Below are 17,668 nucleotides of genomic sequence, written 5' to 3'. Positions count from 1 at the left end.
ACCCCCCCCCCCCTTTTTTTTTTTTTTTTTTGCTTTTCCGGGGTGATTTCCAACCGGAAAGTTGAACCCGATGCGGTTTGCGGTGCACACTTCACGGACACAAAAATGTGCGCGCACCGGCGTCACGGCTAAGCGGTTTGAGTGAGGAGGAGCTGCGAGGCAACAGAATTCAAATCGAGAAAAGGGACTGTCGGAGAAGGTTTAGCACGCTAGGCTAGAGGCTAGTCGCTGCTACAGTAGCCATATAATTGTAATATAGAGATAGTTGGAGCAGCGAGATCGCGCGCGCGCACACACACACACATGCATGAATGCACACGCGCGTTCAAGCACAATTACTTGGCTTGACTGTGCAAAAATAAATACATACATAAAGTGGTGTATTTAGCATTTATAAATAAGAAAGTAAAATAAGATGTGTGCATCTAATTGTATTGACATTAATGGAAACGTTTCAGGCCAGGAAGGATCGATGGAGACAGGATTTCACGAGATACTCATGAGGCAGTATTGTTGATAAAGAAATAATATATAATTTGCACATTTTGTTTTGGGGTTTGATTATTACTACGCTATCTGGAAGGGTAAAAGTCTGTTCTTGGCATGAAATGGCCACTGGGGAAAAAAATGTGTCTTTTGCCAGAACTGAGCTTGCATATGTCATAGTAACCCAAATTCATAAAACACATCCTCGGCTGAACCTGAATTAACGGCGTACATTAATGTTTATTGTGGACTTGGGACAGATCTTTTTGTTGTTGGAATTGGCATGCAGTTTGCTTTAACGTATTCACTAACTGCATGCAAGCATTAAATCAACTCTGCAGCTGTTGATTTCCCTCCAAAAAGGATGACAGACTGTAAATTGAGGGCAATCTTCTTTTTATATTTTCCCAACCCCTTTAATACTGATGTGTATGCATCAGGGACTGTGGTATAAAACACGTGTCAAAGCCTGAAGCGGGCACTTTACGACCAGTCAGGGAGGTCAGACAAGGAGGGAGGCTCAGGGTCCAAGCAGACACAACTGTCGCGGTGAGTGAGTGCTGATGATGCACGGACACGCTTCTTTTAGCTGCTTTTCTTCATACGCGTTAATAATTGATTTTTTAAAATTCTTTAAAAAACTGTTACAGTTATGCAAGAATTGTCGAGGGCTTCCTAAATGGGATTCAATGAAACAGGATGATTTTAGAAAGTTTTATTTTTGTGTTATCTCGGGCAGTTTCAGCTGGTCTGTGTGGATGTTGCTTGATTTTATTGTCGTCATGAAATGGCACAGTCGCTTTATGCTTTATTAAATGTCAATGGCTACTGATAAATGTTCTTTACTGATTATTTTTTTTTTACTCTTATTATTTTTTCAGTTTGTTATTGTTTGAAAGTGCGTTAGTCACACGCGCATTTGGACAGTCTTTGCGTTTATAAAGAGCTCTCTAAATAGGTTGATGCAAACTTCCAAAACTGAACTTTTGACCTTCTATCAAGCAGTTGTGGTTTCCGAAAACTAAAAATAGAATATGATATAAAGTACAACATATCAGTTCGGGGTTTAACTTCACTGTAAGAAATACCGTTGTTTTATTTTGTCCTTCCTGTGTCATGTGGCTAAAGTCATTTCTCTTCTCCGTGCAGCCGTTCCGAGTGCTGGGTCGGTGAGCCGGGCCGGGCGTTTGCTGTGGCTGCTGCTGCTGCTGCTGCGGCTGGCGGGTGACTGACTTCCTGGGCTTTTTGTGAGCCGCACCAAAGGATGTCCGCTGCACGCGTCGCTGCTGAATCCCGGTGAACGAACGGCGTCTCATGTCCACACGTCGGAAAGGATGGCTCATGGCAAAGTGACCATCGCGGTGGACGAGTACAGCTCCAACCCGACACAGGCCTTCACGCACTACAACATCAACCAGAGCCGCTTCCAACCTCCGCACGTCCACATGTGAGTGCAAGCGTGACACGCGTGCATTGTGACACACCTGTCAGGAGCTTGAAGATGAGGCTCGGTCTTAATGTGTCATATTTATATGACTTAAAGTTTGGGGGGGGGGAAATATAAACATTGAAAGGTGCACTCGTTTTATTAATCTTTTGATATTGTGGTCTGGTGCAATCATTTTTGTGACAGTAAAAACTGCTTAGAGTTTTTAAAGTTTAAAGTTTCGCAACTGATTAAAATGTACTGCTTAAATCGAGATTCTCTTTCTTCTTTAGCATTTTAGTGTTTTACCAAAAACTACATTTGAAAATCATTATATTTTGAAGGTGCATTTGGCGTTAAATACTATATTGGTTGCAGATTAGTATTTATTTATTTTGTACAAAGAAGCTTTATATTGGGTTCAAATTTAAACAAGTACAGTATAGTGAGGTCACTTTCAAATATTTTTAGAATCGATTCATCTATCGATTATTCAATCGATTCATCGACTAATCGGATTCATTTTAATTTTGCATTCAAGTGTATTGCTAAAGCATTTTTTCCCCATTTGATTACTGTTTATCAACATCATTGGTGGTTATTTTGACTTCGTATTTGTATAATGATTAAAAAAAGGGGGGGATTGATGATGTTTGCAAATGTCTTATTTTGATTAAACATAGAACTTCTTTCATGAAGGACTACAGAAAATACTCTTGGTATGCTGAAATCAGAGGATTTGGACAATTTGTAGATCCAAACGATTACTCGATTATTAAAGTTGTCGATTAATCTGATAATTGATTACTTGTTGATTAATTTTGACAGCTAGTGCAGTTCAACTTGAAGCATGCAAGACATTTAAGCCGTACCATAGCAAGCTGAAGGTAGTTAAATTTCAGGATTAAAAATAGGACAGTTACCTTGTGCCCAGTGTTGCTAGTGTTCACAAACCGCTCCCGCCGTATTGTTTTGGAATTCCTGTGAGCTGTGAGAAAGGTTGGCGGCACAGCAGCGATTGTTGCTCCCTCCAATGTGGAAAAGGAGACAAGGTCACCTCGCAGTTTATGTTATGTCAGTTCATTTTAATGGCTGGCACAGGCGGCAATAAATCAGGCCAAATACCTCCATTTGAATTAAGGCTAACCGTGCCGGACAGCACAGGACACATTCTGGTGGGACGTCTGAGCTGGCTCACACAATTTATGTCCCTCGAGAGTTGAGTTTCATACCTTTGCGATTGAACGTGGCAGGTTTTGTCGCAGTTTCTTTATGGTGCCGTGGTGTGTTTCATGTAAGGTTTTTTTAATGGCAGCGTCGCACCAGTTGACCGTACGTTTGAATGGATGCAAAGAAAAATGGATGACGACTTGAATGAAAGCAAACGTGTGGATAATGTTTTTTTTTTTTTGTGGACGAGGGGGAAATACAAGCTTATTTGTTGTGTCCTTTTTTTTAATTACTTCAACGCAGTTTTCGAAATGTGTCTCAAACGAGCACCATTCAGATTGTGTTTATTGACGTTTTTTCTGCTTTATTTTGCAAAGGTGAAGCTTCCCGTTAGAAAGGGATGTGATGAGGCACGGGGGCCTCTCTCGAGATATGTGTTTGGATAAATGCATTAGGCTGTTTCCTGGCTTCCACAGAGCCAGCAGTGTTTTACGTCGTCATCCTAAAACTCAGACTGGGAACCTCAGGATCGTGCACGCACACACGCAGACAACCCCCACCCCCCACCCGCTCCCCCCGCCGTGTTTAAATGCTTATAGAATACACACACTGCTCTGGAAAAGTAAAGGTTTGTTTATATTTGAGAGATAATGATCCGACTTGCTCGAGGTTCCTCTCTCGGTGCATCCAAAGTATTTGCGGATAAAGTTGTGGCTAAAACTCAAGAGTCACGAGCCGGTTGCTTCTCTTTTGAAATACAATCTCCTCGTATGCCCACCCCCCCCCCCCCCCGCTCCTTTTCCGAGAGGGAGTATTTACATTTTGTGATGGAGTACAGCAGTGCCTTTTGTTCAATACAGAAGGTATCACTCTATGAGCTACATATGAAAACACGCATGTCACAGTAGTAGTGGCAATAATGCTTTGTAATGTGACCCTGAAGTTCATGGTCGTTCCCGGCCGGCATCATGGGACGCCTGTCTGTGTCTGGAAGTGAGCGGCAGACTGAGTCCAGGTCTGGTTTATTTTTCTGCGCAGACTCAATGTGTGAGTGTGTCTGCGTGCGCGCGTGCGTGCGTGCGTGCGTGTGTGTTTTCTTCTTGCTTCAGCCCCCTCGCCATCGTCTCGTGAAATGAAATGCTCAACAACTTGGAACATATGCTTCGAGTTGGGACACTAATGGCTTCCAATCCAATTTCAGTAGAATGTGGGCCAGACTGAAAGCCCAAAATACAAACAGAGACGAAAAAAAAGCAAGGCAGGCATGTGACACAAAAAATAGCAAAGATGGACTTTATGTTGGATTTTTTTTTTTTTTTCAGATCCTTAGTATTAAAGTTTAGTAAAGTTATATATTGTAAACTGACATATTTAATCATAAATCAAAACTGATGACCATTGTACAAACAAAGCCCAAAACAAAACAAAAGGCCAGCTTTGAGCACAACCCAAATTTGAGATCAGACGAAGTTTATTTGAGGCGCAGTTACGCTTTCGGCCAGAGGTGGCAGTTGCGAGTGAAAAAGTGACAAACTCCCCAAAGCACCTTTTAAGTCTTCCTGTAATGTAGCTGTTTTGAGGGGGCGGTACTGTCTCGTGAAAATGAGTCACAGCTCACCAAGCAATCCTAAGTTCGTCTTTTGTTACCATGGTGACCAAGGGCAGAGCTGGTAGTTTGAACCAGGCAAGCAGATTCTACTTCTGAAGCGAAGACCAGAGTATGGTGAGAAAAGTAAAGACGAGGGTGAGAAACTCGGCATGGAGGCTAATTCAATGTGATACAATTTGCTCACAGTCACCTTTTCAGAAATAGATAACACGAGGTTTACTTGATTGTTCAGTTCACACGTGATGATTGGACACGTCCTCCAGAGACTCAGCTATTTATTTACAAGCAATTAAACTGTCCGTCGTCGTGGCAAAACTTTTCTGTCCTTGTAAAAAGAGCATTTGTGGCACAGCTTTTATTTTCGATTGTGCAGCTGTATCTAATTTTTCTGACCACTGAATGTCAACTTTACATGTACATTTTCTCAGGTCTAATAATGTCCGGCTACTATGTTCTTGACCCAGTTAGACACGCCTACCTTTCATTTTTGATTTGCCCGATTGTTTGGCTAACGGACGATCTCTCCTCACTCGCTTTGTGATTATCTCCTGACAATGGGTGAGCAAAAAGACAATGAAAAAGGCAAAAATGGCAAAATGGTCTCCCGTTAAGTGATTAAGAAGACAATTTTGTGCTCTTTCAAAACAAAAGTAACAGACGCTGCAGAAATGCATGATGCATGGCTGGATTCCTTCCTAACTCCAGTATCATCCGAGCAATGCATTGGTAGGACTGTTTTGGAAAATACTTTTTTTCTTAATATAATATTAGTATAACACTGCATTTACAGGTCAGGATTACAAGACTGCATTCGCATTCCACACGTTTACAATGAATGGATTATGTTAACTTGATTCCGTGCACATTTACAATGAACCTAAAAGGGCTGAAAAGAGATGAGTTTTCGCTTGAACAGTTGCCTGAATCATTTTTCTAATGGAAATATTCTCCTACTCTGCATGGCTGCCTCTGATAAGAAATGCGCACTGTATTAAACGTGTCATTGTTAATGCCGCGGCACTCTGGTCCGACTCTTCCTGTAAATAGGTTTGAACCAATTTAATTTTGTGCTTTCCATCCTACCGTTAGGTGATTGCAGTAAAAATGATAGCTCTTGAACAAACTCTGCTGTGGGAAAGTTATTTTCACTACTGGGTTATCTTTACATCTCATCTTTCGTGTGCCCTCTGGCAAAGAGAAATGCAAATAATGTCATCATATATTTCATACCATGCTTTTGATGCTTCCCCTCTCCGCATCCCAAATGGGATCCGACTCCAAAATGGTTGCGTCATTGAGAACAGGAGTGCACCTTGCATCAATTATTTTAGGCAAAAAAAAAAATGCAGTGTCATCTTTAAATTTCTGTGCATAAATTATTATAGCCGTCTTGAGGAATTTGACAGCCAAGTATCACTTAACTTGCATTAACTTGAAGGCTGAAGAAATAGTTTTAATTAAAGGCGTGTTCAAGGATGTCGCCGCGTCTTCCGGGTGGATCATCTTAACGATTGTTTCTCGATCCCGCCAACCTATCTGCCGTAATGACCCGTGCACGCTCGTTCCTAACTGCGCACGCGTTTTGTAGCATGTAGCCACTGAGCTTCCGATTCAGCTGTTCGTCGTTGCAGCTCGAACCGATCTCACCCCGCGTACTTTGACAATGTCTGAGAGCCGCAACAGGACCTCCGTCGATCAAGTGAGGCCGGCTGCAAATACTTTTTATTTTTTTATTTATTATTATTATTTTTTTTAAAGACTGATAAAGATGAGCCTGCACGTTCCCGACGGGATTGACTTGAAAAAATCGAGTACATTTTCTAGTTCAACGACTTCAACTTTTACTAGGTTTTTCCAATTAAATATCACTGCATTTTTACAGTGTAGGCGTTTCCCCCGGATGAGCAAGAGAGCTGGTAGGATGGTCTTCCGCATACGCATTTAAAAAAAAAAAAGTGGCAAACGGACGTTTGGCTACTACTTTTCGAGAAGATCCTTGAATACACCTGTTTTTGTATTTATACTGTAATTGCAAATTCACGATTCTGGCCAACATTAGTCCTAATTTAGTATACCTATTTCCCAAAATGTCAGAAGTCACAATTTGGTAAATTTCATACTTCTAGTCCACACGTGTGGATGTCATTAGTCAGGTTTCCATCCAATTGTTTTGATTTTTTTTTTAAGCGAATTTACTGAAAAGGCGCAAAACGGACATGTGACTTATGCCCGTGCAGTCTCCTGAAAAGTCACCATTTTGGAGGTACAAGGTTTTGGCCCAACGCCAACGATTTAATACAACTTGAATTACTTAATTCATTTTTCCATTCTTGACTGTCTATACAGTGCAAAACAAGATGGCCAGAGGCAGGCTGTGGATGGCTCTGTCCTCTTGTTAGCTTCACATTTAGCAAGCGTCGTCATTTTGTGCGTTTCCAGTGGAGCGATGGTTAAGTGCTCCTCTCCATTGCTAATGAAGCACAGAGTGGCCTTGGAAGTGGCTGTCTGGAGTTGCTGTGTTGCTATGCACATGAGTCGCCAGGCAATGTAAGAAAGTGTCATGACATGAACTGATCATTTTGATGCCTCTTAAAAATCGAATTTAGGTAAAACATTGTAGAAGTTAAGTCGGACATTCCTGTTTTATGATCCATTGTTTTTACAAGCATGTTGCTGCTCATAGTGTGTGGAGGGTCTTTTGTAACAAGAGAACCCTTGATTAAGTCACCCCCCCCCCCCCCCTTCACACCTGACCTGCTTCGGTAGCCCAGCAAAATGGTTGTGGAATTGGAGATGGTGGTGGTGGGTGGGGTTAAGTGACAGTTGACATTGTACAGGTCTGTGTTTTGAGAATGAAAAACCTTTTTCTTGGTGCCCAGCATTACTGGGCACCATTTCCCGATGAAGTCGCCTTTTGACTGAAATGATGTGGCCCAAGCCAGGAACTTCCCCACATGGCTCCATGGCAGTTTAAAGTGTTTTCTAATGTTGATCCTCTGTACTTGTTTATTAGTAAGTTATGTCATGCATGGAAGGCACCATGCTACTCGCTGTGTGACAAGTATTTGAAACATGCCTTGTAGTAGTAGTAGTTTCATTAACTCATTCACACGCAGCCATTTTCACCGAAGCAACCCCCTTTGCTCCCTGCTGTTTTATTGGATTTTGACTGATTTTGCAAGGCCCACGGAATATTGTGTTCTATTGCTATAAAAAGATTAGATTAGAGTCTCTTCTTTCATCAGGAAAAAATATCCATTTCCATCTATTTCCGTTTTGCAGCAATTAGCATTAGAAGATAGCTAAGTTTCATCATTCTTCACAAATCGGTGAATATTCAGAAGGGGAAATGGCTTTTTGCAACATGGCCCTGGTTGATTTCCTATACTCTGCTGCCACCTGCTGGCCGTTTTTGTAATAACTACCATTGCTTCAAGCGTTCTCTTCAGTTCAGAGGCTGCATCAAAGCCTTCTGTATGCTTTAGCATATATATATATATATATATATATATATATATATATTTTTTTTTTTTTTTTTTTTTTTACGTATAAATGCGTCTTTGGGAGCATAGTAATATTTAAAATAGAACGTATTTATATGTGTTTGGGAGTAAATGAGTTAAAATATAAATTTTGGGGGCGACGTGGGTCAGTGGTATAGTCTCGCAACCCAGAGTTTGTGGGTTCGATCCCATGCCGTGACAGATACTGAGCCATCAGTTGCTCTTGATGCTGCGTCATCGGTAGGTGAAGGAGTAGCCGAATGTAAAGCGCTTTGAGGGCCTTGTAAGGTGGAAAAGTGCTATATAAATGGAGTAACATTTACTATTTAATGATACCCACTACTGGTCTCATGAATCCTATTTAGCACCATATTGTAATGTAACGTTCACAAAGTTGGGATGTAGTTTTCCCAAAGACCTTCCTTTTGACAGCTTGCCCATAACCGAACATAAAAAAATGCAAGACTTTGTCATCACATGTTGTCATTAACGTATGTGGAGCCTGACTAATTTTCCTTTTTATTTAATTAGCTTTGTAGGGAGGTCATACTTTGTCAAAATGTCATGTTGTGCCACACGTTTTGTATAACATGTAAGAAGGGTTTTGTCAACTCGCTAAAATGTGAAACTTGCTTTATCGCTGTGATTGCATTAATATTCGTTTCAGATCATATTTTATAGCTTTGTTATTCTCTTTGTCACTAGTTTATTGGTGCTAGTCTTATTTCTCGGTGCTCAGCTGTACCGTTCACGTCATGCTTGTCTTCACAACATTCCTCCCATCAGCCCTGCAGCCACGCAGAGTGTCAGCAGCACAATTAAGGCCTGTGCCGTAATGAAAGGAGCATTAGCAGAAGCAATTTATTTCCCAACGTAGTGCCGGAAGGTTTTCCTAGTGCCGATTTACCAACATTGGGGCGCTTTGTGTGCTACACTTGTTCATAATAGCAGGAATAACGGGAGGCATGTGGGCAACTCATGCTGGCTGAACAAATGAAGAATAGGACGGCGGAGTGGCATCATATTCTCCTTAAAACATCAAAAGATTTTTGCAATTTACCTGTGTGTGTACGGAGCCATTTTTTGGAATCACCCTGGCCTGCATCTACTTTTCACTCCTCCTGCCCAGTTTTCTTGTTTTGCTTGTTCTCGCTCGCCTGCCACCTTTGGCGCTTTCTGTTCCCTTGTGCACGCCCTCCCCCAGTTGCCATCCCCTATCCGTTATTCCTGTGTTCATTTTGTTCCTCTGAAGTTTATTGAATTAGCTCAGACAGCTGAAACGCAGAAGATAAGAGCGGCGCGCTCTGTGCTTCTCTCTGAGAAATGGTATTGCACCGTGGATGAGTGAGCGGCGTGTTTGAGTCTGTTGGAGGGGGAGGGGAACTGATGCGGAGGTTATAGATGCAGGGAATGGGAAACATTGGGATTTGACGATTCCACTGAACAAGTGATAAAGAAAGTCTGAAGTCAGTCATATATTAAAAAAAATTTTTTTACAGATATATTTTTTCTTTTGGGAGTAACCCCTGTTTTTTCATCAAAAATGCATATTAACATTTTATCAGTGTTTTTTTTTTTTACATTTTTTGGGGGGAGTTTTTTTCCCCCTCTCCTTTTTATGCATTTCACTGGGCATCAATTATACATAAATTTTTGCTATCCCCAGCGAATAATGGGGGTCCGCTGTGTATACTATATGTACTGTATGTAATTTATTGTGCTTTTGAGGACAAACACTTTTACCCAGTTGTCATTTTTAGGTTGGACTTTACATCTTTCAAGATGTGTACACTGACCAGAAACTCTTCTTTTCCACATCCTCTTTCTCCCCCTCCTCTGATATTTTAATCACTTCTCCTCCTACACCATTGTAGGTATACGTAGAAGCATACACATTTTGAAAAAAGGAAATCCCTCCCCTTGACTAAAATGTCTCCATGGCAAATTAGCCATAACTTATTGACCATTCATCTCGTAGTTATAAAATTTGACAAATATCTTCATAATGCAAATTTGGATATTTTCTTCGAATACATTTCGATATCAAATATGATGATTATATAATGATGAAAACACATAATTTGATTATAATCTTATAGAAAACCTGTGCGGTGATATCACAAAATGTCTATGAAACAAAACCAAGAACTGCGGAAGAATTGTGGCATGTTGTCAAATCATCCTTATCACGGGTGCAAGACGTTGGTCAACAACATGCAACACAGATATGAAATCGTTCCCAGAATCAGTGGTTATACAATTAAAAATGAATTTAGTGATTCACAGGAATGCTAGACATTGTAAAGTTATTTAAATAACCCCATATAAATTGTTTTGCTGTAATTAAAAAAATAATTAATTTTTCTTCATGTTTTGATTTGGGGTTTTAAGTTTTCCCAATTTATGTAAATACAATTATTTACTATGGATTTTAAGATTTACGTTTTTTAACCCCCCTACTGTATTATTTTGAACACAACTATCAATAAATTCTTGTTATTTCAGGCCATACCAAATTTTCAGCATTTTAATTCGTATAACCTGCATCTCACATTTAGCCAATCGGTTGCTAAAAATGTCATTCACCAAAGTAGCAACAGTAACATATTTGTAAGATTGCCTGTGTTTAAAAAATGCCAAACTACATATTCATGTCACTCCATGCTTTTGTTTCTGTGATGGCCTGTGAACCAGTCAGTGTACAAGCCTTGATCCTATTTATCATGCATGAAAGGGTCAGCTTTAGTTGATTAGCAGTATATTTTCACATCCCCCCCCCCTTTGACCTCAGAGGTTTTAGGAGTCTGGTTAGCTTATTGATAAGAAATCATTAGAAGGATGACTCCATTAGCATGAGGAGACTGAGCGTGTGAAGATGCTCGAGTTGGAAGGATGGACTGGATGTGGATTGGGGCAGGTTTTTCTTTTTTAGACAATCTTGAGCTTCCTTTTTTTCACATGACCTGGAGGTTGCAGCTTAAACACATATGCGCAATATAGAGTCAGTGAGCAAGCGGCCAGTGTCTAGCCGGAGCTGCATGAAGACTGTGGAGGCTGATCAGCAAAACTTGCGCATGGCAAAGCAGCGCAATCAATCATAGTGCTTATGTGGCTTCTACATTGAGCTCAGCGACTCAGAGAGCGACAGAGACGGTGACCTCCTTATCTGCTGCCAGTTTAATGTCACATTTTAAGGAGCGAGCTCACGCTGAACTTTGACCTTGTTTGCTTGTGTATTTTTCTAAAGGCCAGAGAGCCAAGTGTGCTCAGTCAAATTAAATATCCCCCTACAGACAGTGGAAAGCGCTACTCCCAACCTCCCTTTCCTTGGGTTTCTGCCTGTATTACCGGCTGATATATGGAACCAAAACAATGGTCTCTTCAGTTCAGTCCTTTTCAGTTCTTTTCACTTTTCAATGATTCAGTTGAAAGTTTAGTTTAAAATCACGCACCCGTTGGCTTGCCAGGCTTAATAATTGTTGTCACATTAATTACTGCTTCCTATTTAACTCATTTACTCCCAAAAACGCATAAAAACGTTCTATTTTAAATATTGCCTTGGTCCCCAAAATGTATGTTCGCATACAGAAGAAGACTTTGATGCAGCCTCTGACCTGAAGAGGTCGCAGAGTATAAGAGATCAACCAGGGCCATGTTGCAAAAAAACTCTTTTACCCAGTATTTTAAACAATTTGTGAATAACGATGAAACTCAGCTATATTCTAATGCTAATTGCTGTAGAACGGAAACAGATATATACTTTTTTCCTGATGAAAGAAGAGACTCTAAACTTTCTTTTGGTAGGTTCCTCGTTTTTATAATAATAGAACACAATGTTCTGTCGGCCTTGCAAAATCAGTCAAAATCCATTAAAACAGCCAGGAGCGAAGGGGGTCGCTTCAGTGAAAATGACTAGGAGTGATTGAGTTAACGATGAAAGTTAATTAATAATAATGAAAGTTAATTAAACTACTAATTATAAAATAATTTCTACACATATTCACACAATTTTCATCTTAAATTGTCTACAGCTACTAATACTAATGCAAATTTTGTGGGAACAAAAAAAAACCCAGCATGGATTTAGCATGATAATTAATTCACGTTTTTCATAATCGTAACAAATTTATTTTTTGAGTATCAGCCAATTTTCATTGTAATGTTTTTACTCCAAGTGAGGATATGTGGGCTCTTGAACGTTTCATTGATGAAGGCTCCCAAACATTTCTTCATTGTGTCGGCATTTGTGGAGCCACAGACCTTTCTGGGTTTTTGTCAGATCCAATGTCATGCTGGATTAAAGAGTGTGCTACTGCCCTCCTCGAAAGCATTTGCATTTCTCCTCTTCCCGGCTCTTTCCCCTTTGCAAGCTTTTCTCTGATGTCATGCTGAGGTTGAGACATGCTAACGCAAAGCGTCATGCAAACATACTTCCGTCTTTCACAGGGTAATATTCTTTCACCTGGTGCTCGAGAGCCGCAAGACATCAGTTTATAATCGACCAGACATTTGTGCTGCATTATAAACCTCTGGATTTGTGCAGTATTGCAATGTATTCGATCCCTCCCTTTGCGATGGCTGTGAAACCTCTGCAACACTAATTTGGCGCTTTCTTGGCTCAGACCTGCTTTAATTGATAGGGGCTGCTTGGTATTTACTTACATTCTCAAGATGGGTTATTTATCAAAGGAAAGAGGAAATTGAATATGGCTATTTTTCCTCGCAGGTTGTTTTTCTTTGCACATAAATGGATGCAAACACTATGTGGGGGTTTCGTCATCCCATGCTTTTCTGCATTTAGCTTTCTTCCATAACAGCACTGTTGAATCCTGTAAAACTGCATGACGTTCAAGCACCACAGAGTGCCGTATCTAATCAGCAGCTAACACTCCAATACCATTTGCTGCTCTGCTGGCTTGGCATGTATTTAAGTGTGTATTCTGGAGTACACCCACTTAATTTACTGTGCAAGTCAAGTAAAAATATCATTAACTTTGAATTCCCTTTTTTCATGCTTTTCATGTTCTGGGACCGTATATTCAATATCGAACACAGTAGTTGACTTCACCAAGGTGTTATAATGGCCAGGACGTAGAGAAACTGTAGAATGTGTGTGTGTGTTTGTTCGGGTTACTAAACAGTGTGTACAAGATACTAATGCTAATGCTAATCTGTAGATTAAAACCCTTTGAATTCCACTATACCGGATTATACCAGAAGATAACAGAAAAAAATAGGGGGGGTGGGGGGGGCAACAAACAGATTAGCAAATTCCTACATGCAACAGTTTTACAATACAGTGGAACCTCGGAGTTTGAACGTCTCGTAACTCGTACAAATCGGACTTCAACCAAAAAAATCGGAGAAAAAAATGCCTCGGGAGTTTGAACTCATTTTCGGAGTTTGAACACCCAAGCAAAGCAAGCTAAGACGAATGTACCTTAAAAACGGGCAGCCGAGCGAAACCGAATGCTCACGTTGCGCTAGTTGAGACGATGTACTGCTCATTTCCAGTCAGATCGTAAATACTCCCGGAGGTGCTCCAAACTCGAGATTTTGATTTTTCCACAACAATTTTCTTCGCCATGGGCCCAAAGAAAGACAACAGTGTCAGTGGAAGCAAAGAAAAACATACAGTGCTACGAACCACAGTGGAATTAGAAAGGAGATTATCGCGCAGTTGTAACTACCGTGACTACTTCTGTAAATACTGGCACGAGGACCCCCCTTAGCTGTTCAACAACGTGTCTGACATTAAACAACCCTTGCAAAGACCGCTTAGTAGTCTAAGAATATGCCCAATGTAAAATACACAAACTCAGCACTGAACTAAAGCAAGCATTAACATAGCATTTATCAACCACTGATGCCATCACACCACAACAGAAAAGGTAAGGTATTTTTTTATTGTTTAAATACTGTACAGGGTGTAAATGTAAAAAAACATAAATATAAATTAATATAAACTAAAATCTGTTTTGGGAGCTCGGGAACGGATTAATGGCATTTACATTATTTCCTATGGGAATTTTTTTCCGGCGGTTGAACAATTAGGACTTTTAACACTTCACAGGAACGAATTCAAACTCTGAGGTACCACTGTACATGTAATACCCCCCCCCCCCCCCCCCCCACTGAATTAGTATGACCTTATCGTAAATTGAACATATTTACTTCAGTTATTTTTTGGGACTACCTGTAGATAAGACCAGCCGTAAAACAGTCATGTTGTAAAGCAGTGGTTCTTAACCTTGTTGAAGGCACTGAACCCCACCAGTTTCCTATGCGCATTCACCGAACCCTTCTGTATTGTAAAATAAAAGGAGATTTTTTTTCAAAGATTTTTTAAATTTGAAATAAAGTGCTATTTTATGCATATAAACACAAAATGTGATCCACAGATGGTGTCTACAGCCGCCACGTTTGCTTCACACACTGCAGACGGAGGCCAGTTTGTCCTCTGTTGCACTACTATTAACATGACCTAGCAGATGACTGTTCAGCTGAAAAGCAGAACAACAACAGATTCCAGGCAATTTGTGATGCCCTTCAACATGTCGTATTCCGCTCCACACAAAACAGGATCTCTGATTAGACCCTTAGAAATGCCGTCGCCTCTTTCCTGCAAAAAAAAATTCTTTTGTGTAGCGGTGTTTGCTTTCCATCTCTGCTAATCACATCTACTCCAGCCTTTTGATTTCATCAGCCTCCGTCGCCGATTTCCATGCCATGTTTGTGCTCACATGCATGTTAACTGCCTGTGTGCGCACACATGCGCTTGTCAGCTTGAAGACTGCAGCGTTGATTATGTGTCTGATGTTGTCAACAGAGTGACATCCCTCCTAATGAAATAATGGTCTAGTGGCAGAGTGCTGGAGCATTGCACATTGGAGACGTCAATTACACTCACTGTGATTTTCTTTCCATTTAATAAGGGGGGAAAAATGTTTTTTTTTTTTCATTTCTTTTTAAAGGATGTGCCCGCATTGAACAAAAAATTCTGAATAAAAGCATTTTTTTTTTCCAGGCACACTTCAGGCTAAGTGTTTTTTTTTCTTAGTAAATGGATTGAAAGGACATTAATGCACCAGCACTTTAGCCGTCCTACCACAAAGCAGCCGTTGCCCTCCTTTTGTGCACCAATCAACGCAATGGTTGCTTGTCTTCCAGGGCAAATGACACATTTTTCACTGTTGTAAAGCCACCTTTCTTTCAGATGTCTTTTTTGCTCGGCCGCATCTATTATTCTGTAGTCCAGAGTTATGTGTGTTGTACACCAAATTCTTTAAGCTCCTTGCTATTTATACCTATGCCTCTTTTTTTCAAATATGTGTATTTTTCTACAATAAAAGTCTACAGATGTTAAAATGGCTAATGTTAATTTTATCCGCCATTTTAAAATTTAGTCTCAGTTTTAGTCCAGTTTCAATCACGCTTGTTAGTTTTCATCATAGTTAGTCAACCTCATCACGATTATATTTAGTCCATTTTTAGTCGAGTATAAATCCAGCATTTTAGTCTTTGTTTTAGTCCAAGAAAACATCATTGTATTCGTCTAGTTGTAGTTTTAGTCTAGTTTTAGTCAGGACAATTGTTTTACTCCTGTATATTTTTTTGTCACCAGAATGTTTCAAATCGAAAACTATTTCACATGAAATTTTCTCTCATCTTTTTGATGAAAAACAACTTCACGCACAATTACAGTATATCAACAAGTGGCTAATGTGGCTATGAGCTAGTAAGTTAGCCAGCATTAGTTAGCATGTTGCACTCACTCGCTGCAGATTTGAAAGTGTGTGTGTCAAATGACAGTTTTACAGTGACAGATTAGCAGAGACAAGACTTTTTAGTCCAGTTTTTATTAAGTGAAGTACATTTTCGTCTCGTCTTCTTAAATCGATGAAAATGCATACTGATTTCGTCCCACTTAATGAGGGTTTTAGTCTAGTCTAGCCTAGCTTTAGTCCAGTGAAAAATGTGTGTTGCCGAAATTATTTTTGTTTAGTTTTCGTTGACGAAATTAACATTATTTAGGGCATCATTTCTGTATTTTTGATATAGCTAAACATCCACATTCCACACAACAACAACCGAGGTGCATAAAATTGGATACGATTGGTTCACTGGTTTGTTACAGCACCTTTTTAAGTGACATTCTTGGACATTCACAACTCTGTGTGCTTTCAGGGTGGATCCAATTCCCTATGACACTGCAAAGCCAGCCGGCCACACCAGATTTGTGTGCGTATCAGACACACACTCGCGTACAGACGGCATCCAGATGCCCTACGGCGATGTGCTGCTTCACATGGGCGACTTCACGGAGCTGGGCCTGCCCTCCGAGGTCAAGAAGTTCAACGACTGGCTAGGTACTAAGCTGCTTAAATGCCCTTTATTCATTGGCATATATGCATTTATTTTAGCCCTGAGTTTTTGTCTCGATTTAATATATATATATATATATATATATATATTAATATATTAATATATATATATATATATATATTAATATATATATATATATATATTATATATATATATATATATATATATATATATATATATATATATATATATTAATATATATATATATATATATATATATATATATATATATTAATATATATATATATATATATATATATATTAATATATATATATACACACACACACACACACACACACACACACACACACACACACACACACACACACACACACACACACACACACATGTAGTGGCACAGGCTTGAGACACATTGCACACCTAACAAGCATGGACCACACAATGAATCTCCTCCCATCCTGCGTGACCTCACGACTGCTGTGCTTAAGTGTCCAGTTTAACCTTTGCGACCTAACACCCTGGATCAGTTAACATTTGACCTTTGTCTCAGACCACATGCTGAGGAAATCAGTGTGCGCGTTTGAACGCACTCCATGTTAGATCGTGCATGCAAATGTAAATCATCCCTTAGAATTGTTTTTAAATGAACACACATATATGTTCAGGTTTTCACCGCTCCAAATGGAGAAAATGAGCAAGTGCACATATTGCTTTTGTTTTCTTTGACACACACGAAATGTTATTTGTTTTTGTTTTTTGTTTTGTTTTCCATTATGAATGATTTATGATGAATGTTCACATCTCTGACCCAACAAAAACATTTGGAAATTAAGTGCTCTTTAAGTGTCTACCGCATTTTTATGAATATATTTACGTGTACACTGAACATTTATACATTTGTAAGACTTATAATGTAAAGTAAAATCAATTTAGGCAAAATATCAATACAATATTTCAATATTTACAATGTTGAAGCAATTTGTTCAAACAAATGTTTTGTGTAGAAAAATAATTCCTCATTACAACAATATAAAAATATACAAATAACGTCACAAATAACACGTGACCCCGAAATAATACATTGAACTTTTTTTAGACGATTTTTATTATTTTAAGTAGAACAACAA

At 39.6% G+C, this 17,668-nt stretch overlaps 1 protein-coding gene across 3 annotated transcripts in view; it reads left to right on the top strand.

Moving 5' to 3' along the window:
• The window catches only part of mpped2a (metallophosphoesterase domain containing 2a), a 49,521-nt gene that overhangs the window by 760 nt on the left and 31,093 nt on the right, over positions 1–17,668 (top strand). For 2 of the 3 annotated variants that reach the window (XM_086071513.1, XM_086071514.1), the window contains exons 2-3: positions 1,636–1,933; positions 16,382–16,563. In XM_086071513.1, the coding sequence (XP_085927639.1) occupies positions 1,821–1,933; positions 16,382–16,563 (295 nt within the window). In that variant the 5' untranslated portion in view covers positions 1,636–1,820. Of the gene's footprint in view, positions 1–22; positions 1,036–1,635; positions 1,934–16,381; positions 16,564–17,668 lie in introns of those variants that run through there. The other variant, XM_086071515.1, reaches the window with a different exon arrangement.

This window comes from Leptonotus elevatus, chromosome 3 (genome assembly GCF_054856555.1).
Source record: "Leptonotus elevatus isolate MCC_2025b chromosome 3, RoL_Lele_1.0, whole genome shotgun sequence".
In the NCBI taxonomy this organism is placed as follows: domain Eukaryota; kingdom Metazoa; phylum Chordata; class Actinopteri; order Syngnathiformes; family Syngnathidae; genus Leptonotus; species Leptonotus elevatus.
Note: the sequence above shows the minus strand (reverse complement) of the source record. Positions and strands in the feature narration are given on the sequence as shown.